Source organism: Zingiber officinale, chromosome 2A, assembly GCF_018446385.1.
Source record: "Zingiber officinale cultivar Zhangliang chromosome 2A, Zo_v1.1, whole genome shotgun sequence".
NCBI lineage: Eukaryota > Viridiplantae > Streptophyta > Magnoliopsida > Zingiberales > Zingiberaceae > Zingiber > Zingiber officinale.
In genome coordinates, this window is record NC_055988.1 from 108,695,458 (window position 1) to 108,720,917 (window position 25,460).

Below are 25,460 nucleotides of genomic sequence, written 5' to 3' on the forward strand. Positions count from 1 at the left end.
CACCATCCTTTACCAATCACAAGGAGTCAAACCTTAGGATGATTCTTTACTAAACTTGGCCGCACCAAGTTTCTCATATGTGATTCACCAAATCCTGCACGACTTAAACACATCAAACATATATGAAACCTAACTTAAATTCTTTGACACGCATATCAAAATCATAATCATACCTGATCAAACTTAGGTTGATTGCACACATTCTTTATTACTTGTTTCTCTAAATGTTCTTGTGCATGATTAAACCTACCTCAGAGATCATACATATACTTAATTATTTTTTATTGTTTGCTGAATTTGAAAACCTAGATCCTATGAATTTTAATCTCATGTCATTCCTCTATTATACATGACCAGAATAAGCTACTCCCTAGCACTTCCTATCAACATTTTCCAATATGTAATATTTTCTATATCATGTTGTATCTTCCTTGATATCACGTTCTTAGCTATTAGCCTGTATTCTGTATTTTTGTTTTCCATTATTCCAGTAGTAGTATGCTTTGGTAGCATGTCTAAGTTAATTGAACTTTGCTAACCATTAATGTCTCAACTTCCCTATATGGCTATTATGTTTCTCTTACAAAAAAATTTGGGTATCATGTGATATTTCTTTAATAATACATATGTTTGCTGTGACATTATATTGCAAATTAGGAATTGGATTGATTACTGCCATAAATTATTTTTTTAGCATGTGATGTTAGGGGAAAAAAATTAAAGGATGCTATAGGAGAACTTAGAATGTTGCCCTTAATGAGAATATAAAGAGAGTTTTAGCTCAGTACTCAGTAAGAAGTATGTAACTTTTTAAGTAAATTAATAAAGAAATAAGTGTCACATTTATTTTATGGAACTTCGGTATAGAGAAGTTTCTTTATGCTAGATGAGTAATCAAAATAAGTTTATACAAATTTAGAACAATTGCTCGGTACTTTAAAGAATACTTTTGTATCTTTTTGTTGTGCGTTCATAGACTTCAACCAAATATAGATGATTTTTCCTTACGTGTTATACTGCTAATCGTTCATCCTATGTTATATGAGGTACTTTTTAAGTAGCTTGCAAGTTGTTCATCTTATATATATATATATGTGTTTGTATATGTACATTCACATGATATATTTCATATTAGATGAATTGCGGGTCATTCATTCCTTGTATATATGATACATCACTTTTGGGTGAATTATAGGTCATTCACCTTATCTATGTATCTATAAATGCATACTTACGGTGTATTTTCGTTACGAGTGGATTGTGGATCGTTCACTCTCCTATATGATGCATATTTCTTGGTGAATTGTAAGTCGCTCACTTGGATATTTTATTTATACAGAATGTGTTCGTATTAGGTGGCATGTAGCTCGTTCACCTTATACAATACAAGCTTGATGCGTATATTGCTGGTATGCTCACACACTCAATAAATTGAATTGAGCTGTTAGATAAAACAATAATGTGTGAAATATTGAAAAAATGAGAAATTTAGAGAGAACATGTAGTTAATTAAAAAGGGAATAAAAAAACAAATGACATGAAAATAAAAGATAAATGATACATGATGTTTTGCCCTCTTTAATAATATTTTTCATGAATATATTTATTATCTCCACTTTACACTTGAGGCAATTTTCAAGGTTTGGTTAGTATTACAAATAATTACTTAGAGATGCTCAGCGAAGGTTTTGGAGATGATTTTTACATAGTTCATCTAGTTCATTTTTGTACTATATATTTTGAGTTGTTTGTGCATTAAGTTATTTCAATATTTTTTTTCATTTCATTATCTACATGTGGTTAGTTTGTCAGTTGGGTCATGAGCACAGCAGAGTCCTGTGCTTGCACAGCTTGGTGTATCTTTCTCGAGTATTATTTATGATTTTGATGCAGAGATGAATATCATCTGAGCAGGGAAGCTATCTCTCGTATAGGGATGAAGTCCATGGTTCATGACCGATCAAGTTTCTACGACAGAGATGAAGACAATTCCTAAAATTGGTGCAACGCTCTATAGGGTGATTTTAAACTAGTGGGATTAAGAGTCCAAAGAGATGAATCGCTAATTGAAGGATTTCTCCACAAAGGAGATCCTACCTTAATGCTTGATGTAGAAATGCAAGTGGTTGAACTAGAAAGCTTGCAAGCATGAGACCAAGCATAAAATCATTCGGAAGATACATGAATTAATAACTTGTTTCTGCAAAGGTCATAACTTGTGAACTACTTGAAGGCTTCCAAAACAACTATTATTGATGCACTCGGAGGAAGCCTGTACGGGTAAAAAGCCCTTCCTCACCTTGCGCGGTTGGGAAAGTTCTCCCAACTTAATGCTCGTGCACAGGAAGTTCCTTGAGCAAAGGCATCCTAGTTGAGTTGATTCTCTTCGATCTCAATCTTCATGATAACCACATTAATGTCCCTTCGGATGGATCTAGTGACTAGCACATGAGGTATTGTTACAATGAGGTTTGGGATTTGAATTTCGGTAAAGCCGAGATAAATACCTCCCTTATGTGCTAGTCACTATTTCAAAGACTAGTAACCGTCCGTGATTTATCTTCTCTGTATTAATCTTAGGACGAGTTAACGGAAGTACTGAGAGCGAACGTATTCATCTTTTTGCCACAATGATAACCACATTAATCATCATACCCTGTGGTCCAAAACATGCTTCTGGTGAGGCAGTTTGCATCAAACGTGACATTTGACCAACGACCCAATCATATCAGGTATATGATTTAGTTGTTGTCTCCTCTAGTGCTTAACCTTTTCTTGCCTAACCAAGTGACTCCCACATGTGTGTCGGCCTACATGGCTCGTGTGTTGGCCCATATGGATCTCCTTTCTCTTCGGCTAAATAAGGATGAGCGATGGTAAGTGAATGTATGATTTTTCGTAAAGGCTTTTCCCACCACTCGAGTTTTCTTATATTTTCCTCGTGCATCTATGAACTCTCATTCTCAGCCCAGGACTACCTTAATTGTCGGAGGGATCACACCGGCCACGGCGATGTCCACTGACAAGGGTTGATGGAATGGATGGCTGAAAGGCGAATACAACAATGTGAAAGGAGGGAGAGGCCCGAGCTTAAAGGACACCATCAATTCCCTCAAATCCTGTAGAGATGTAGGTCTTGCATCAAAGCTACATTGATAGAGAATGAAGAATTGTGATAATTTATTGTGCAACATGAACATAACAAAATTACTTATAAACTTAAATTTTATATATAACCCACGAATTAATTGACTTAACTTTTATTTTTTCTGTTGCCTGGATACAAATATTTTAACTTTTCTCAAATATTTATTTATGTAAATCTATATTTATTTTTCATACAATTAGATAATTTGTACTTAATGGTTAGTAGTCATCCGTGATATACCTTCTCCATGTTGACCTAGGAAAGACTTGGTGTTGAGACGAGCGAATCGTCTTTTGCCACATATTAATTCTTTATGATATTTACTAAGAAAAAAATTATATTTTTATTTGTTACTAAGAGGGCTTAAACCTAGCATAGCATGCTAGCCACTAGGACAAAGCAACGACAATAAAAATTAAAATAGGATAAACTTTTTATAATGATTTTTTATTGTTAAGAGGACTCAAACACGATTATCTCAAGCAACATTATGCAAATATTACATTTTTATTAAGCCTAACATATTTATTCAAGATGAATTATGTAATGGATATTTAAAAAATAACTTTAATTTTCAATTATTAAGCCTAAGATATTTTAAATTTTAATTATATTTGTTAGTTTACTATAAATAGGCGGTTCCACCCCCAGTCCACACGGCGGCGGTCGTCACGTTGGACTTCGCTCGGGTCGAGTAGATGGAGACGAGGGGCGATCTCGCCTCCATCCTCCCGTTCCTCCCTTTGGTTCTCCGCTCCTCTTCCCTATGCTGGCCCTCCGGGGCCCTCGGATCGCTCAAAGCTCTCGCCTTGGGCTCCGACGTCAGTCGCATCCGCTCCGGCGAGGTCCTTTTTGACGCCATTCTCGACCTGAGGGAATCCCTCGGCCTCTCATCCCAACCCTTGGCCTACGGATCTGCCTCTGGATTCTCCTCCTTCTTCGATGAGGTGTTTCCACCTTCATCTCTCTATATCTTTAATAAAGGTTTATATCGAGGGCCGAAAATGATTTTTTTTTTCCTTCTTCTTTTGACTATTTATTTCAAGCGAATAATGAGGGTTCAAATTTGGCAAACGATGAATTTGAAAGCCCAAATTGCTTTATTTTTTTGGTAATCTTTTTATTTTGGCAGCTGATGTCAAAGGAAGATTCGAGGGTATGGTTCGACAATGTTGTTCCTGAGATGGCTAGATTGCTGCTGCAGCTACCTTCTCTCTTGGAGTCGCATTATCTGAAATCCGATGAGCTGTTTTCTGAAGGGAAGTCTGGCATCCGCATCATGGGTCCTCAGGAACCGGGCAGAGTGTTTCTTAGTCAGGTGAGACTCGGTGAGATCAACATAATGATTGGTATTTTCCTTGTCAGTCGATTTTTTTTGTTGAGTAAACTTAAATTTAATTTTAATTTTCTTTTGTCATCCACATAGTCAATTCTTATTAAAATTCTCTGTCATTCAAGGGCCATCAAGTAGAGAAAATAATATAATTCTCTATCACTCAAGTGTCATGGAGTGGAGTAAACAATATGGATTTATACTCTTCGTGTGGTCATGATATCTTGTATCTCTGAACCCCTATAAAAATGTGGAGTTTGTCTGTGAATGATAACAAGTTCTCTAGTTTGTTTCATTCCTCAAAGATTCTCCCTCTCTCTATTTTTGTCCTAAAAACAGCAAAGTGATATGAAAGCTCTGCCAACCTTCATTCGCTCATCTTAGAAACTTTGACAATTGAAGCATACAAATGAAGTGCCTACTTGAATCCCAAAGTATTTGATATGTTATTGAAGGTCGTATGGAGCTGCAAGAAGAAATTGACCTCACCAATCAATAAAGAGAAGCATTACGAGACTCTTGTAAGAAGGACAAGAAGGCTCTACACCTCATCTATCAAGCGGTGGATGAATCAACTTTTGAAAATATTGCAACCATAAGTAGTTCAAAACAAGCATGGTACATTCTTGAAAATGTCCATTAAGGATTTGGCAAAGTAATAAAGGCATGACCATAAGTTCTTCGTGGTGATATTGAGGCATTTCATATGCCAGTTTTTGAATCTATTAAAAACTATTTCTTTAGAGGTTTATCCATAGTCAACCAATTGCGAAAATACGAGAAAAACTCTTTCACCATTGACAAGCTCATGGGTTCTTTACTTACAGGCCCATGTACATTGACTGAACAAGAAGAACAAAGAACCTCTTGAGAAAGTTGTGCAAGAAAGTCTCAATGTAGGCTAACAAAAAGGGATCAAAGAATGAGCAAGGATAAAATCAAAAGAGGATAAGGAAGAGGGTGTGGCCAATAAAGAGACTATGGCCATCATCAAAGCCCTTGGGGTCTTGGACAAGAAAACTCTCATGGTTAAAGGGATGTAAAATTCAAAATTTGTTGCTATGTTTGTAAACAATTGTTCACTATGTTTTAGAATGTTAGCACAACAATTATAATCAAGTTGACCAGAATTCTTATCTTACAAAGAAAGAAGATGAAGACTCCATTCTTTTGTTAGCACACAAGATAGATGTTGGAAATCAAAGCCTGTGGTACTTGGATAATGGTGCAAGTAACCACATGCATGAGCACAATGAATTGTTCCTGAATCAATGGACAAAAATGTTTCTTTTGGTGGTTCCTCCAAAGTACCTATGAGAGGCAAAGATAAAATTCTTATCAAAGTTAAAGATTTGGAGGAATTAGTTGTAGCTTCAATGGTTGATAACATGAGATAAAATAGATAGCATGGTCATGTTTAAAGGCCACCAATAATTTCTAGTTTAAAAAAGTATAATGGATTAGATTTTAAGGTGAATGTGTTAGAGGGAGATGGATAATGTAACAGGAATTGATTTAGTTGATTGAAATATCATTAATCAGGCGTCCTTACACAGAATTCATTCGGTAGAAATAAAAGATTCATATAACTGACTTCAAATAGTCGGGAATAATATGGCTTGATGGTGATAATCTCAAGAATATACTAGTAATGAAGAAGAAATGGTAATGGATAAAAGTTAGATAAAAATGCTTCTTATAATCGATATTAAGAAGTATATTGAAGTTTGGATATGAGAATATTTTCAAATGAAGTGTAAAATGTATTATAGAAATGGAAGAGTATACATTTTTTTATATGCAAATTTATTTTCCAATGACTGATGTTACTTATCTTTCCCCCCGTATTTTGTCAAGGGTTCTTTTCACAACACAATTTAAGAAAATATATTAAAAGCTTAAAAGCAGCTTCCATAGTGGAAAAAGTACCAAAAAAAAACACAAAAAATATCCTGCTTATTTTCATGTTAATTTTATTTAGCATGCTATATTCTAATACAGCATTAACATTTCATGCTTCCATCAGGAACTGATAGCTGCTCTTCTATCATGTGCAATGTTTTGTTTATTTCCCACCAGTGATAGAGGCTTTAGAGGTCTTCCGATCATCAACTTTGACAACTTGTTTGCGTATGTACTTCTATTCATTTTATAAGATACAATTTATAAGCAGGAACTTTTAATATTATATGTAATTGCTAAATTGGATTTGATGGCATTAATGATCATGCACAAACATGTATTATTAGATTCTTATGATAGTACAGAAATTGTACACTGACTTGGTTCTTGGAATATAGCTACGTATTCTGTGTGTTTAAGAAGTTTATTTAGCAATCTTTCAAGTTTTAACTGTCTCCAGCTACCATTGTTTTCCTCTTAATCAAGTAAACTACCTGGATAGACATGATCTCATTATTTTCCTGTAAATGGTCTGTGATAGGCTTGATTTCAGCTTTTTGTCTTATTGTCTCACATCCTTTCAGATTTATTCAAAAGATAGAATTACAATGTCTCATAAGCTAGTGGCACTTTGGTGTAATTTTGAATTAGTATTTGCTGGTTCTAAGTGCTTGCTATGCTGGAACATTTTAGTGGTAGTTAAATCAAATGTTGAACTCTGAGAATGCTCAACTGTTTTATGCTATCTAACATTCTATGTTAAACTCTTTGTAACTTGAAGATAACAAGTGTCATAACTTAGCTAAGGATTTTTAATATTCACTCATAAGCAAGTGCTAGAAGGGGAGCCTTGGCGCAACGGTAAAGTTGTTACTTTGTGATCAAAAGGTCACGGGTTCGAATCCTGGAAACAACCTCTTGCAAAAAGCAGGGTAAGACTGCGTACAATGGATCCTTCCCTTGGACCCCGCATAGCAGGAGCTTCGTGCACCGGACTGCCCTTTTCTTTTTTTACTCATAAGCAAGTGCTAACCATTAAACTAAACCTAGATGTAGTTAGCAGCAATGTGTATTTTGAGAAACAAGAATCTTGCATTGGCTGCATAAACATTACTGGAGATGCCCATCTCTGTATTTCTAATTCGTAAACTGATTATTATTATTATATGAAGTCTTTGTTATCTTTGGTCACAAGGCCATGGATTCAACAGGTTTCAGATTCCTTAAATACACAGGTTGTAGGAAAAAAAAGTTGAAACCTCTAAATGTGCCATATAAATAAAAACTATTGAACGTAAAAAATTATCAAATAGAACTACGCCTATTGGTCGAAATTATATGTAATTGCTACCTCAAGCATTCTTTGAAGTTTTTTTAGTGATTTTGAACTAGACCAATTTTTCATAAGCCACTTTATCATCAAATTAAAATTACTCCAATTCCAGAATAGCAATGTACTTCAAAACTTTGCTTGCACTTGTTCGTAGTTGCTGATCCGTACAATTGTTAATCCAATGAATCATTAAGTTTGCAATTCGGGACAGTCTTACGGAAACATGGTGCCAGCAGATAGTGAGGAAGAGAAGAAAAAAAAAACTGCTGGAGCTTGTAGTTTTCTATCAGTAGCTGGTTGTTAATTTACACTAGATAGCAGCCTGTATCCAGACTATTTGCTTCATGCATTAATTAGAAGATACATGGATACATGGTTGATTTTCTTACCTATCATTTGAACATTGATATCCAATATCCTAGTGTCCCAATTAAAGTCAAACCCTTCCCTGACCCACCTTCTAGCTCTCATACAATATCCCCTTTTGCACCATTTTTCATGTTTTAATCAGTTTACCTTTTGCATTTGAAAATTGATATCTACCTTGGTGTCCCTGATTTGCAAACTCGCACCCTTCCTGTACCCACCACCTTGCTCTCATGCATTGCCTTCTTTTGCACCTTTTTTCAGTTATTAATTGGTTCACTTTTTCATTGCAACTGCTGAAATGATTATCATTTGCAGGCCTCTCTATTGGAATGAGAAGCAGCACCAAGTACAGAAAGTTAAATGCATCATTCACTATTTCGAAAGGATAACCTCAAAAATGCTAACTGGATCTGTTTCCTTTGAACGAAAAGTTCTGCATGTTGACAATTCTGACCATGGTTTAGCATATTCATCAACTACTTACTGGAGGTCATCTACTACGCCTTTATGCCCCTTTGGGGTAATGTTCGATGCAGATGTGAATTTTTCATTAAAACATTTTAGTTCTAGAGTGGTACACTACTGAATTCTTGTCTATCTTATTTTCTGATAGGTCTTTTCTGAAGGCTTGATAGAAGACCAGCCATATGAAGCTATTGAAGTGGATTTTGCAAATGAGTATTTTGGAGGAGGAGCTCTTGGTCAGGGATGTGTGCAGGTTTTCTATCTTGAACTTGCAAATCTAGTTTTTTACTTCACACTGTTCACTGAAGCAAGTTCTTTTTTTTTTTTTTGCTGTGCTTGATAGCAGTTATTTCAGTTTGAGGGTTTTTGATTTTATGGTTGTTTACTAAGATATACAAGTTTATGTTTTACTTTTGGCTGAACTGCTAATGATCTTGTAATGCAAATGAAGTCTGGTGATATATGTTTATACATTGATGTAGTGTTGTAATGACGTGCTTCAACGATGGCATTGTTAGAAGTTGGTCTCCCATGAGGTTGGACAAAAATTTGACTTAAGACAACCACCATGGGCAGTTGCACCCATGGCTGTTGCTGCCGGTCCTTACCAAGCCCCCTTTTGTTTTGATAAGATAGATAGAAAGGGCAGGGTGGGATGCCAATAAAAGGGAAAAAGTCTAGTGTGTGGATTACATATTAGAGAGAGAATACATCATTGAAAGCAGAGAATACCCGGAGTAGCAAAACACACATGTGGTTGTCCCTTAACAATTCCATTATTTGATTTGTATCACATTTGGCACTCTGCGCCTAAAGGTAGAATGAAGGTCAAGACAACATATCAAATCATTTTACATGCTGAATCCGACTCAGATGATCATTAATCTATCAACTTTCTCAGCATGCTATGTGAACTATGGTCAGTTTGAATCATATAGCATAATGCGTTGCAATAGCAAAATGATAATCATGTCAACTAATGACAAATACGTACAATCAATAGTAGTGATGCATATGATTGTACAATAGATGTGGATAACTTGTAAATCACTATGGCATGATAACAAGAGTGCAAATATAATCTATATGACTCAAGAAAATAATTGAGCCAATATAAAGAATTTCCTTGTCTGGTTTGGTTTCTCAAGAACTCAACCAGTTGGATTTAACTCAACTCTACACATAACCTGCTCCGCTCAGTTTTGACACCAAACCAAACCCTGTATCAAAATTTACAATTACCAATAATCTCTTAAACTTGGTTCAAACCCTCCCTCTCCTAAGTTATTGACATCCAATGGTGCAACTTCCATGCATATGAAAAATAATCTCACAGCAATATAACATAGAATTACAGCAACCATCCTGGGCCAAACCTATTCCTTATTGCCAATTGGTTCCTTATCTAATCCACTTCATATGAAAAATAATCTCACAGCAATATAACATAGAATTACAGCAATCATCCTGGGCCAAACCTTGATGAAGATTGCCAACTATTCTACAATATGTAATAAATGACAAACCCCAATAGAAGTCACAAACTTAATTGTTATTGGTTTGACAATGTGCTATGGATCACAACCCCTAAATCATTATGGACCAATTTTACTCAATACTGATCCACATTGATCCCTTGCAAATAGTGCTCACAGTAACCCTCATGGTAACAAAAAATCGTTGAGTTTTTGAGCTTATACTTGATTACTCCGACCTTGACCAACTAACTCAACACCCCAATATCTTCGAAGTATCAGAATGGGCAATCAAAGAAGCCTATCCATAAGAAACATCAACCAAAAGAACACTTATTTGCAATGTTGGGTCCATGACGAATCCAAAACCTTGTGATGGACATCCTATCTCAACAAGATAGGAGAGGGTCCTTCCTAGGGCTGGCAAAATAACAAAATTCCTGTCCCTCCCCGACTCCCAACTCACTCCCGCCCGAAATTTCCCCAACCCGAGTGGTCAGGATTTTTCCCGTCTCGATTTTGCAGGAACACAAGCAATACCCGACGGGATTCCCTACCTGACCCGAATATATTACTAATATTTTTAATCAGACTTTTTTTTTAAAAAAAAACATAGAAAACTAGGGTTCAACACATCTTGTTCAACAGCCGTTCTCCATTATTTTTCTCAATTATATGAATAGTATTCAAACTTGGCGTGAAGCAGAGAATCCATAACCGATAAAAGCCTAGTGGCCACTCCGATTGAACCCTGCCATCCTCCACCTCCAGCTCCGATTGGCCCCTCCACTTTGATATTTTCATTTATTATTAATTAGGTGTACATGGATGCATCTAGCGGAAGTGGTAGCTCTCCTTCCACCACTCAACCTCAAACATTATCTCCATCCAAAACAACAATAGGAAGTAGTAGATATTGGAGGCAACAGGAAAAAAGTAGCGGATGTATGGTCACGCCAAGAAAATTATGAGGAGGAATGACAAAAATGAGGTCATTGTTGTTGTTGCTACTTGCAATTATTGCAAAATTGAAGTTCCTGCCCATTAGTAGAACATATGGGAATAATGACATTGATGAACATGTGAAAAAATGTAAAAAGAATCCTCATAATGCGGTGAAGTCAGGTTCTTTATTTGGTTACTGAATGCCGAATGGTAGGTGTTAAGAAATTTAAAAAATATTTTCGGGATATCATCTCCCAACCCGACGGGATCTCGAACATTTGGGTCATGACACTTGTCGAGTACGGGATCGGGAGCAAAAAAGATTTCCAATTTTTATAGGGACAGGGATTGGGTAAGATGGTTACAGGACGGGTCCCTACCTGATTCCACCCCTAGTCCTACCTCTCGACGCCAACCCTTCATTGGTATTACATGTTTGTTGATAGTCATCACCATGGATTAAAATTTTATGCCGAGTCGGTCAAAACGGGCGGAACATTTTGTTCCTCCTGCTGATCGGCACGACCCGACACCAAGCCCAATGGCAGTTGTGGAGGCGTCGCGTGAACGCGGTCGCTGCAAAAGGCTCGTGTGACCCTCGCAGTCGGACGAAGGTGTCGCACAACCCCAGCGGCCGGGCCGGAGCGGTCGCACAACCTTAGCGGCCCGGTTGGTACGGTCACATGACTCCAGCGGTTGGGCCAGAGCGGTCGAACAACCCAGTGGTCGGAGATGTCTCACTTGGTATTGCGAGTGAGCGGGGTTTTTTAATTAAAATTGAGAACTTTTGTTGATTATCTCAATGAACTCCTAGATAGGGATAATCCAAAGAGGTTTAATTAAACCCTAATAAAATTATCTATTTAATTATATATTTTATTTATTTTAATTCCAAAAATATAAAATAAATTACGTATTTATTTATTTCCAATTTTTCTTTTAAAAGAATTATTTTTTAAATAATTTATTTTTAATTATTATATTTTATATTTAAAAAATACCACAAAGGAATTGCACGACTCCTGCAACTACAGAGGGGCTGGGGGTTTTAATTAAAATTTAAGTTGATTATCTTAATCAACTCTTACCTATAATAGGAATAATCTAAAGAGGTTTAATTAAACCCTAATAAAATTATTTAATTAACTATATATTTTATTTATTTAAATTCTAAAAATATAATTAATTAAAACGTCGGAGGGGTCACGTTGACTCCACTGTCGCATGAGCTGGATTGCACACCGATGTCTTAATTTTTAATTACAACTTAGTTTAATAATTTCAATTAACTCCCCGTACATATAATCTAAATAGATTTTATTAAACCCTAATAAAATTATTATTATTATATATAAATATATATGAAAAAAATTAGAAAAATACATATGATAAACAAATAAATTTTATTATATATTTTTAGAATTAAAAAAAAAAAAAAAAATATATATATATATATATATATATATATATATATATATATATATATATATATATTAATTCTAAAAATATACAATAAATGTATTTATTTATCATATGTATTTTTCTATTTTTTTCATATTTTTTTTGTTTTTTAAATATTTAAGTTAAATATCTTATTAATATATTTTATATTTAAAAAATACCGAAACGATATCGGCATGGTACGATACAGTATTGAAACCGTATTATTCCGGTCAAAGACTAAAACTCTGATACGTTTCAAAATTTTAAACCATGGCCACTGCTTTATATAGATTCGTTGTTATGTTGCAAATCTTGCCACTGACATCAACAATGCATATGTCATTGCAGGGTAGAGCATTGCCTACTATAAACCACCTTTCCTTGGTTTAGGAAGTGTTGCGTGCATCCTAAAGTTGTAGGAGATGACACATAAAGAAGTGAGTGGCTGGGGGATGGTGCAAGTTGGTAGTAACACCCCTACAACACCTTGATTAAACCAAAACTTGATTCAGCTCATTAGCCTTGGTTCAACTTAAGTACATTGCATCCAATTTGAGCCTCCTCCAGACCCTACTTCTCAACAAGAGTTTTATTTAATTCTAACTGAATCAGTTATGTCTAATTTATCCTTATTTAATCAATTTAGGTCCAAATAAATTTAAGTAATTATATATAGGTTAATTAAACCTTAATGGATAAAGGCTTGGTTGTTGTAGATTAACTAAAATTTTGATATAACAAAAATTGATGCAGAAACAACTGAAGTATATGTCTCTTGGTAAAATAGCTGCCTCTTGAATAACGAAGCACAAACAAGAGTATTGTACTGACATTTAAGGAGACAGTACATTTTTCTGGTCATATTCATTTGATTTAAGTAATGATTTATGGTAATGGCATTGATTTTTATGAACATGAATCATTTCATGATAGCTTTTATGTTTTGTGTTTTCAAGTGTATGTGGTTCTGTAGAAAGATAAACATTATCTTGGGATTTCAAAACAGGAAGAAATCCGATTCATGATAAATCCAGAGTTAATTGTTGGGATGCTTTTCTTGCCTTCAATGAATGCTAATGAGGCCATTGAAATTGTTGGAGTAGAGAGATTTTCCTCTTACAGTGGGTAAGTGTCTTTGGTGAAACTGCAGGATCATAATGGTCTGTAATATTTTATTTGCTTGTCATACACTTAATTGTACTTTTCAGTGCTGAATACACGAAGAAAAATAGATTCATTAATCTTATTGTGATATGAAATATTTTTGGAGGTCTCCTTGCAATATCAATACTGGTGAAACCATGCAAGATAGACATGTTAACTTGGTTCCTCTTCGCCAATTGGTTTGCTAAGAAAAAGAAAAATATTCTCATCATTCAGTGCAATACTGGTTAGATCATGCAACATAGGTCTTATTATCTTGGTTATCTTTTAGTTTTACAAATCGACCTGATATGTAATTTTTTTCCAATCAATTAAAGTAACTGTGGCTATTTGATATACAAGGGCTGTGTCGTCAATGTTGACAAGTTAGACTGAATTGACTTCCCATACATATGGGCAGTTTGAGAAGGCAAAAACGATTTTTTGAAAATTCAGTGTTCCTTCAAATTATTGAATTTATCACACTTTAGGGGTGTAATTTTCACTTACTAGAATGTATCCCACTTGGTGACAATGTGACAATAAGAAACCAAGAGCCACACATATAAACAGCTACTAACTAAAGAGAACCAAAAAGTTTTCAACAAACTATAAATATATTTTCATCTTTTTTTTACAAAAAAATATAATAAAGTAGAATCAAATGCAGAATCAACAGGTCGAGGATTTTTAAGTAATTCCAACTCTAAAATCAACCTTTGCATGCAAAATTAGAGACAAGGAAAAATAGAAAATGGGCACAAATTGCTTTGTTAAGTGAGTAAATAGGAAAGATATGTATGCATGCATTTAATCTTAATTAAATAATCAAGAAAATGATTTATATTACAACCTTAAATTCATTTGAATTCTTTGAATTATATCTGTTATTATCAATTCACTTATTTATTAACATTTAGAGTCACAATTATTGCTTTTAATTATCACCATCTTTTATCACAAGGGAACATAATATTTAATTATCATCTTTTAGTCACCACCAATAAGTCTGTCACTAATAAATCTACATCACTAGATCTACTAAGAAGTGACTCTTTAGAGCTAGTATCCTATCCTTAGAGTGTATAACATTACATGACCTATGGGCTAAAGCCCTCACTAGTGTTATACAATGATGTAATTGTCATCTTTTAGTTACCACCAATAAGTCTGTCACTAATAAATCTAACATCACTAGATCTACTAAGATGTGACTCTTTAGAGCTAGTATCCTATCCTTAAGAGTGTATAACATTACATGACCTATGGGCTAAAGCCCTCACTAGTGTTATACAATGATGTAACGCCCTCAGACAAATAAATAGTGATGGTAGGCATTGCTTGTTCGCACAACCTCATGTTAGTGGTCAGGTAGTCTAGTATAAGACTATGTTTAGAGTTTTTACTTTTTAGTAATTTTTTTCTCCATTTAAAATCATTATCATTTAGCTTAAGTTTTTACACCATGATGGGTTTATATCTTATCAGTTAGTTTGAATGATAACCTAAACCAATTTTCTAATATAAGTTACAACAATTTACCCTATATTAGCACAAGGTTTTTGGGAACAAGGTATAAAACATAAAAATACAATACAAGTATCAACATCTAATCAATGAAGAGTAATCAAAGTATTCATTTTAATTTTTAAAAACAAACTCTTCTCATATTAATCCATATCAACACCTACATGTGTATAACATAAAAGAATATACGTTATTTACTATGATAGTTTAATTTATTTTAAAACCCATTTAGCTATTTAAAGTCTCATTTTGCCTTTTTTTAAAAAAACAATTATAGAAACATATATATAATTCAATTTATATATTTATTAATGCCCAAGAAAATATGTAACAATTTATAAAAGGATCAAAAAGAAGGCTAGGGAGGGTGAATAGCCTTGTGATAACTCAAGAAAGAAAATTTTATCGTAAAAACAAAAAATACAACAAATTGAATACACAAAGAAAAAGAAAGAGGAAAGTGAATGCACACCTGATTTTTATGTGGTTTGCTAGTCTCTGGCTCTTACTCCATGGTGTATGATCTTTCGGTAGGTCATTCTATGAAATCCACTAATTTTCTTCTTCTCGAGACTTTTTTGGCGGTGAAGAAACCCTTACAAGCTTCAAGTGTACAAAAGTAAAAGTAAAATTACAATTATGAGAGGATGAAAGCTTGAGCAAAAATAATGATAGAGTTTCGTTGTCGAGTAAAAGTTCTTTTTCCCTGCTTCAGCGCCTTGATCACTAGTCAACTACTTTTGCTTGTCATGCTGAACAACTACTCCAACCGTCGCTTGGGTCGACTGCTTATCAATCATTAGTTAACTGTTGTAATCTTGAAGGTTGTTATAATGAACTAATCATTCTCTGTAACCAATTAACCATCTTCATTTGATTGCTCCTTACTGTCATTTCACTACTCCAATTGTTGTAACGAATTAATCATTCTGATATAACTAATTAACCATAACTCCAATCAACTCAAATTAATTATTAGTTGATTTCTCTTCAAGCATGAATTAAAGAGAATGAGAATTTTCATCCCAAAAAAAAAATGAGAATGAGAATGCTTGGAAGTGAACAATATGTTCTGCAATCAGTTGGTTGCTGAGTCGACTGGCACATTCTAATTTTCAATCAGTCAATGTCATTGTTGATTCAACAAACAGTCGGTCAGCCAATTGTCTTATTTCAACTAATATTAGTGACCAAACCAATTCTAAGGTTTTCATTCATGCATAATGTAGCCCTTCATTCCATGATTACATGTTTACTCCACTCATCGTTGCACAAATGAAATCCACCAAGTGATGAGAGAGAACCTTCTATAGGACCTTAACTAGAATCTTCTTTGTCTTGCCAAGCCTAATCTTGTAAGGTCTTTGTCTTGCCAAGTATACGATCAACCTTGATCTGCTGGGACTTCTCCTTACTAGGTATTCGATCACCTTGTTCTACCATGACTTCTCCTTGTCAGGTATCTGCTCACCCTTGATCTACTGGGACTTCTCTCGTATTCTTATTATAATTAGACACTAACTTAACCCTTTGCCTAACACTAAAATGTATTGCATCAACAGGTTAAAGGATGGATTCACCTACCTCTATGTACAACAAAAAGAATGCGTGCTCTTCTTAAATGTGCATCTACAAATACAATATACAAAATAATTTTAGAAAATTCAAAATAAATCTCCAATAATGATTTTTTGGGTTTTCTTTGAGTCATTGTAGTGAAAACTCCGATAGGGTGCTTTCACAACAATATAAAAGATCAAATGAATGCAAAAAGATGTTCATAAGCTCTGACGATAATTCTTCTCTAGACGGGCAAGGGTTATTTAGCTTACATAGCTTTTGCAATTTGATTTCATTGATAAAGACTTACCATGCCCAACATTATCCCAACCATAATAATAATAATAATAATAATAATAATAATAATAATAATAATAATAATAATAATAATTATTATTATTATTATTATTATTATTATTATTATTATTATTGTGTACCATATTTGCTATTACTATATTAATTGTTATATCTTCCATATATTGTCTTCATATTTTTGTATAAATAAGCATGTTAGTCTACAATAATGAATCAATAAAGAAAGCATTTTTTTCCCTCTATTCTATTCTCTTTTATGTGCTCTATCAGTGGCGATGTGTGAAAAGATGCTATGGTGTGTTGCATGAGGAGCAAAGGAAAGAGGGGGTATGTGAGGATGTGGGAGAAAAGAGAGGAGAGAGAATTTATAATCCATTTTTTAAAGTTGTTCTAATGCGACTTAATGCGACTAAGCTAGGTAATCCCTATTTCAAATTTGGCTTGACCATAAATTAGCCAAAATAAATCCAAATTAGCCCTGGTTGGAACCCACATTACCCTAATTACTAGGTTTACTCAATTGATTCAATCTGAATCCAATTCGACTTCAACTGAATGCGGAAAACCAAATGTATCTCTTCAGTTCAACTTTGTCATCTAAAAATTCTGAAAATTTAATTTAATGTTAAAAAAACTAAATGTGACAAAAAAATTGATATCTAACATCCCCCAGTAAAATAAATTTTAGTACTAAAATTTAATTACTTAGAGGAAAATAGGTGAGGATATTTGGTGCACATTCATCCTCATGTTCACAAGTAACTTCTTGATTGAAGTGGTGTTGTTATCCAAACTTTATGAGTTGGATGCACTTGTTTCTTAATCAATGCTCCTTGTGGTCCTGAATATGAAGTGGGAATTCCTTGTTGGTCACATCAAGCTAGAATGATACCATTTGATCCTCCAAGAGATATGTCCGATCCATAATGTGCTTCCGCAAAAACATGGAACATATTATGCACTCGTGTCAAAGTCGGCAGTAAAGCAAGTTGATAAGCTAGTACACCAATTTTTCTAAAATTAGAAAAGGTCCAATAAATCTGGGGTCAACTTTACTTTTAGACCACCTTTTTGCTCCCTTGGTAAATTAAACACGGAGAAAAATATCATCACCTTCTGTGAACTTCAACATTCTTTTTTTTTTTCTAGCGTCCGCAACTTTTGTGTTAACTTTGAGCACTCTAGAGTCCATACAACTCATACTTTGTGGACTTAAGAGCTAGCGCTCTCCTACCTCCTCCGATAAAATAGGAGATCTACATGAGCAGCCATATAATGTCTCAAAATGTATCATTTGTTATTATAAACAAAATCTACCAAATGCAAGTGGTCCTCTCAACTACCATCAAAATTCAATACACATGCCCGTAGAAGATCCTCCAGAGTAGTCTTTGATTATGCAGTCTGATTGCTTACAGTCTAAGGGTAAAATGCAATGCTAAAATGGAGTTCATTTGCCAGAACCTCAAAGAAAGGATGGGTTTCGATTGGAAATGGTACTAAGGGGAGTCTAATAATCTCCTTGCAATATAACTCCGCTACGTTCTAAAGAGCCCGTCATACGAATAGGTAGAAAATGAGTTGATTTGGTCAATCAATTTAACAACCTTCCAAATCAAATCTTGTTCCTTCTAAGTCATTGGTACACTCGTGACAAAGTCCATAGTAACATGCTCTCACTTCTATATTGGCATTGCTATCTTTTAAAGCAACCCATCTGGTCTTTGATGTTCTACCTTAATCTGGTGGCAAACTAGATATCGAGCTATAAAGTCTGCAACATCTCTTTTCATATCTTTCCATCAGTATGAGCACTTTAAATATTTATACATCCAGTTACTACCAAGATGAACTGCTAATTTCGATTGATGTGCTTCTCAAAGGAGATACTCCTTAAAAGGGTGTGTCTCGGGAACGCATAACTTGCCTCAGAATTGAAAAGGTCCATCCACATCACAAGAAAACTCTAGCTTCAAGTGTAACTTCAGTTTAGTTCACTAGCTACTAATCTGAGATTTATCCTTTTGATTTCCCTTAATGTGCTCTACTAATGGGACTCCGCAACCAAGGATGCCAATATAGTTCCTTGTGTCTGCCCCATTTTAGTAAGATCTAAAGTTATCTTACTTGGTATTTATCACTATGTGTGACATGCCAATACTCTCTAGTTTTCCTGCTCAATGCATTTGCCACTGTGTTAGCTTTCCTAACTCCTCTTCAAAATATTTTTTAATTCGTCCTAATCCAACTAAAGTAGGTTCCCATTTAAAATTTGGTTCGACTATGAATTGGCAAAAATAAATATAAATTGATCCTGATTTAAACCCACATGACCGTAATCACCATACCTATCCAATGGGTTCAATTCAAACTCAATTTGGCTTCAGCTTGATGTCCAAAACCAAATTTATATGTTCGGTTCAACTTACTTTGTTATCAAAAAATTCTAAAAAATATAATTTAATGCGAATAATTAAATGTGGTAAAACTTGATATCTAACATAATTGACCTTCGTTTGAAGTTTTGATTTACGCGGCTTCCGCTTACAACTATTAACTATACTAACTCTTGGCATGGTTAAGCAAAGAAAGCACTAAATCAAAGATATTGGAGAAAGAAATGGAAACAACATATGATGCAGAGAAGGAATATGCTTTGAGGAGCTTTCTGTTTCTTTCATTCCCTTCTTTTTCTCCCTTTTGTTTCTTTTTCTACATTATCCTTATTATTCTTTTTTGTGGCCGCCTCTTTTTTTATCTATCTATATATTTCTGTTTGTCTTCTTTCATCCTTACACCTGTTCACTAACATCGTGGTAAGTGTGGGGTGTTATACACCTACTGGTTTACATGTTATTTTGAATCATGAAATCACTATTTATGGAGTTGGAGAAGGAATTTTCAGATCAAGTCAGTAAAAGGAAGATTTGTCCAACAAAGTCCTTTGATTTTAGTATATGGTCATTACAAGTTCCGATCTCTTGATATAAAAATTTATGACATTCACTATGGTGTTATTTTTGTACAATGAATTGCTCGTGCACAACTTCAGCTGATTATTACAGACATCAATCAATCCAGATTATAATCAAAAGTCATGACATCAGTTTGGCTATGGTTATTTCTGCAATGACATTTGACATTATACCACAATACATGAAGAAGATATTTGAAGGTAGTCTATTCTACTGAAGGTTCTTCTACTTTGAGGCGGGGGAATTTCTATAGGATGTCAGGTTATGGGACCATCCCCTCTTCTTTGCCTACTTTGTCTCTTTTGTGCCTACTTTGGCAATCCTAGATGAAGGCATGATCTGTATTTATGCTTTCAGCATATTAGGTTGCTTTTTACGTATGTTATTTTTTCTCTCTTATTGGAATATGGTTTCCATAAGAAGAGAAGTCCTTATTGGGTAGTCTTAGGATCTTAGCTTACGGATCACATATATCCTATTAATGCAAAGGTTTTTTTATGATGGAATATTTTAGTGCAGTGGTAGGTTCTATCTACCCTCTCACTCTCATTCATCCTTGTGATGCCTGTTCTCAAACTTTTAGGTTAATATTTTATCATAAGTATAACCAGTATGGTTTTTCCCCATGTTTAATATTTTTCTGAAGGCTTTCCATATAATTTTATGCTTATTCTTGTACTTGTCAGTCCTCACTTTCTGTCACATTTCAATAATTGTTGGAAGTTATTTTTCTTCAATATGAGTTTGCATAGGTACCAAAGTTGCCGCCTCTAAGTATGTATAATTTGGATTTGATCACAGCCATTTGGTTATTGTAGCTTTTAAAACTTCTATTCTTCGGGATTCTCACTGTTGCCCATGATATTGATGCAATTATGTTATGCCATTCAAGATATTATCAGTCTTAACTCATCACTTTCTTACTCGCTTGAAACGAATCCCATCTATTGTTGACATGTATTTTCTAATTATTTACTTACTACCATCTTCTTGATAGATATGGCCACTCTTTTCAATTCATGGGTGACTATCAAGATAACAAGCCCTATGATTCAATGGGAAGGCGGAAAACATGGATTGTTGCTATAGATGCTTTATCTAATCCAAGAATGAGGCAATATGGAATTGAATACCTTGTTCGGTATGCTCTCTGTAATAGAGTTGCCTTTGTTTAACACGAAATGAATTCAAGTAGCTTGTCCAAAATGACGTGGTTCTATATTCTGAATTTGTAAAGCCAAGGGCTGTGCTAACATTATATGCATGTTGATCTCTTCAAGAAGATATCTTTGTGTCTATTCATTTACGGTTATTTAACCTTTGGACCTTATATAGCAGTTAAAGATATGTATGGATAGTCAGTTATATTTGTTGCATTTTAATTCAATATATGAGTAACTAAGACCTTTTGTCCTGCACAGCTTATTATCCAACAAGTAATCACAAATTTTGATACTATAAAAACCATGCTTTACAATTTTTGGCTTCCTTCCAAGTAGAAAGATCTAAAGCTCCATTTAAGTCTCATGTATATTGCTTTTAGTCCCAATTAGTCTTCATTACTGAAATGCTGTTGACAAACATAGTTTCTTTCATTATACTTTACATCTACATTTGCCTCATATTGTGATCAAATGCATACCAGTAGATGTCCATGATGCTTTACTACCTATTCTAAGCCCTATGTTACTTGCACTTGGATACAAGAATTAGACACAAATGTGGATTGAAGTTTCTAACACAATTGTTTTTAAAAAGGTTTATATGTGATCAATAGGAATTTCAAGAGTTCTCTTGGAGCATCTGTGTCGGAACTTGGGTATAGTGGGGATGTTGTAGAGTGCAAGTATAAGAGCTAAGACCTATGTGAAAGAAGCTTTTTCTATGGTTTTATTATTGGGTTCCATTAATTTATTAGATTCCACTTACCCACCGTGGCTACTATCTGCCAAGTCTGTATAGTTGTTTACATACAATTCATCTTGCATATCACATGCCTAGAAGATATTTGATTTTTGATATACAAATCTGCAAAAGTGATGTTTATCATCTTTAACAAAATCAAGATGAACTCTTGATTATTTCTAGCGAAAAGTTGAATTTTTTTAAGTGATTTATGAGAAAGCTACATGGAGATAATTATCAATAGATCATGCAAAATTTTCCATTATGTAGTAACAGTGAAGATGAAAGATAATTCATGTGTAGAATTACTTTAGATAACATTTACATGATAAGAAGGGGAGCCTTGGTACAACGGTAAAATTATTGTCATGTGACCTTGAGGTCACGGGTTCGAGTCGCAGAAATAACCTCTTGAAAAAAATGCAAGGTTAGACTACGTACAATTGACACAATGTGATCCGACCCTTCCCTATAATTCTGTACTGGTGGGAGCTTTGTGCACTGGGCTGCCCTTTAAACATTTACGTGATAAGTTTAGGAAGACATCAAGTTATGTGCTTCATATTATACTTCCTGTTATCATGCTATGTTCAAATACATTTACATCATAAGTTTATGAATGGGAACACCTGTGATTTCTGAAATTATATTTTCTTATATAATTCATTTATTTTGATCAGGGAGACAAATAAAGCATTATGTGGATTTTTCGACCAATCAAAGTACAAGTGCAGAATTGAGGTTCTTTCAAGGCATTAGTTTATGCAAAAAATAATAGTAATTCCTGAATCATTGGTTTCTGCTGATTTTTCCTGTAAGAAATTTGATAACAAGACTTGGTTTAAAATGGAGCTACTGCTTAATGCAAAAAAGAAACTGAGTGCAAAATTTTCTGGATCAATTACAATTACTGTTTACCAGATTCACATTTATGCCAGATTCAGTCATCATCCAGTATATTCTGTGCTTAATATATTTTCTTAATTCTTTGAAATGTTTTGTCATTCTTATATTGAAATGCCATTTCCACTTCCTTCTGATTATCTTGAAATTATTTTCTAGTATATTCATTGTTGTTCTTCATATCTTTAGTCGTCTGAAACTTTTCCTAAACATGCCAAGGATATTGGAAGTTCCGAAAGTAAAGGTAACCCGGAAGGAACTAGTGTCAGCGAAAGTTCTCAAGTGAGAAATTTTCAAGGCAGCAGAGGAATCGCAACTGGAAACTGGGGATGTGGTGCTTTTGGTGGTGACCCTGAAATCAAAAGCATGATTCAGTGGCTTGCTGCATCAGAGGTATCATCCTCACATTGCTGTAAATTATCCATTAGGTGATCATATCAAGTTGGTATACTTTGCTGGATATGACTCCCGTATAAAATTGGTCTCTGTATTGCTGTAAATTTTTACACCAACTTAACCTTGACACCCTTGCTCATCTTTGCATATGTTGCCTTAGTAAAGAAATATTAAAATTTGAAATGGCGTAAATTTGTGTTTCGAGCTCTACATTCTGGTGTTTCTAAGTTCAAGTATTACACCCAAGTGTTTGGGTCTTCTTCTGAAGGAAAGATGTCTCAATCGTGCTTCATTTCTTAAATACTAACTCCCGAACTTATTTGCCTGATGCAGGGATTGAGACCTTTCATCCATTATTATTCATTTGGAGAAGCAGCTTTGCAGAAATTAGAAGAGGTAACTATGGTTCTCTAGGCGTGCAATATGTAGCTATGAAACCTTGATCAATTTATGATAGAATATAATGCTTGCGCTGGTAACAGGCAACCCGATGGATCCTGCAGCATGGATGGACAGTCAGTGATCTTTGGAGCATGTTAGCTGAATATTGCGACCAAAGGCTGAGTTCCAAAACCTTCAATGGGTTCTTTGATTGGCTACTACCTTGTAATTAATTTTAGGATATGCTGTCTCATGTCTGGATAGCTCAGTTCTCCGAGTTATACTGCTAGAAAAAGGTACATTTCTGTCTCCCAAGTAAAATATATCTTCATGGACAATCTTCGATTTCCATGGTACTTTTTTAACCTGCAACCTGGATCGACAAACTTTTGGTTAAATCATAAGCAAGCCTGCAAGTAAATCTGGTTGTTTGGTTGCTTAATGCTGATCATTCCACTGTGAACCACCAAATTAGCATGTTCTTGTCCTGTTTTGTTTTGATGCATGAGTGCATTCCGTTTTGAAGTTAGCGCAAACACTTCATCTCGTGCTTTACTTTTTCTCGAGCAGACAAATCTCGTTGCATTTTGATGTTATTTTCTTTCCTACGAGATGCTTCATGATGTTTATAATAGACAGTTGTGAAGAAAAATGTATGTGATGTTAAATATCAACCCAACCCAAATAAAGGATAAAACTTATCCAATATAAAGGATAAAACTTATCCAATAAAAGATAAGAGTTATAGATAAGATTTACTATTTAATTATTTATTTTTCTAATAGATAAAGATGACGACTTGGTAAAAGATAAAATTAAATGTGTGGTCAAGAGTGTTTTTCTCATTTCATGGATAAGAATTAGAATTTCAATGGCTAGGATTTAATTTAATTGAACGGTCCAGATTGTATGAAGAGTACTATAAATACTCTACCTTGTATTTAGTTTCATTCATCAATCAAGTATCAATTTGTGAGTCAAAGTTTTTTTTTTTCTCTTCTTTGTCTTAGAATTGTGAGTGATCCACAAAAAGGTGTTGTAGTGTTGCTATTGTTAGTGTAAGACAAGTAATTTATTTACTTGTTTGTTGGTCCAATTTTCAACAATTAGTATCAGAGCCAGATTAATCAGAGATTATTCTTGGTGGAGCTATCTTAGATTGTGAGGAGTTTTATGCTTTACAAGTTTTTTTTAATCAAACTTGTTTGGTATAATCAAAGTTTTTCGACGTGATGGGAGACCTTCAAGTAGTAGGAGGTATCAAGAAGCTCAACAACAAAAACTACAACACGTGGGCAACATGCATGGAGTCTTACCTACAAGGTCAAGATCTTTGGGAGGTTGTTGGTGGTAGTGAAGCTACGCAGCCGGCAGAAGACACCAATGGCATTTTGCGAAAATGGAAGATTAAGGCAGGTAAAGCAATGTTTGCCTTAAAGATCACAATTGAAGAAGAAATGTTGGAGCACATCCGAGATGCCAAAACACCAAAGGAAGTGTGGGATATCTTTGCTACACTTTTTTCAAAGAAGAATGATACAAGATTGCAACTTCTGGAGAACGAGCTATTGTCAATAGCGCAATGTGACAAGACGATTGCCCAATACTTCCATAAGGTGAAGTTGATATGTCGTGAAATTTCAGAGCTAGATCCATCAGCTCCTATTGGGGAAGCAAGGATAAAAAGAATAATTATTCATGGTTTGAGGCTAGAATATCGAGGATTTATTGCTGCTATACAAGGATGGCCAATACAGCCATCGCTTCTTGAATTTGAAAATTTACTTACAGGTCAAGAAGCTATGGCTAAGCAAATGGGAGGACTCTCACTAAAAGATGAAGAAGAAGCGCTCTACACCAACAAAAATAAAGGCAACTTCAAACGGTACACTGGTAGATTAAAAAGGATGGCGACAAAGGAAAAAATCTATCATGGGAATGG

At 34.5% G+C, this 25,460-nt stretch overlaps 1 protein-coding gene across 1 annotated transcript; it reads left to right on the plus strand.

Annotated features, from left to right (window-relative positions):
* Nucleotides 1-3,807: 3,807 nt before the first annotated feature.
* Nucleotides 3,808-23,939, plus strand: LOC122041896 (poly(ADP-ribose) glycohydrolase 1-like). Its single transcript, XM_042601757.1, has 11 exons — nucleotides 3,808-4,095; nucleotides 4,281-4,466; nucleotides 6,508-6,611; nucleotides 8,401-8,605; nucleotides 8,699-8,803; nucleotides 13,420-13,538; nucleotides 20,931-21,074; nucleotides 22,519-22,579; nucleotides 22,961-23,134; nucleotides 23,471-23,533; nucleotides 23,620-23,939. Exons 1-11 carry the CDS (start codon nucleotides 3,847-3,849, stop codon nucleotides 23,749-23,751), a joined length of 1,542 nt encoding a protein of 513 aa, XP_042457691.1. The 5' UTR covers nucleotides 3,808-3,846; the 3' UTR covers nucleotides 23,752-23,939.
* The last annotated feature ends 1,521 nt before the right edge of the window (nucleotides 23,940-25,460 follow it).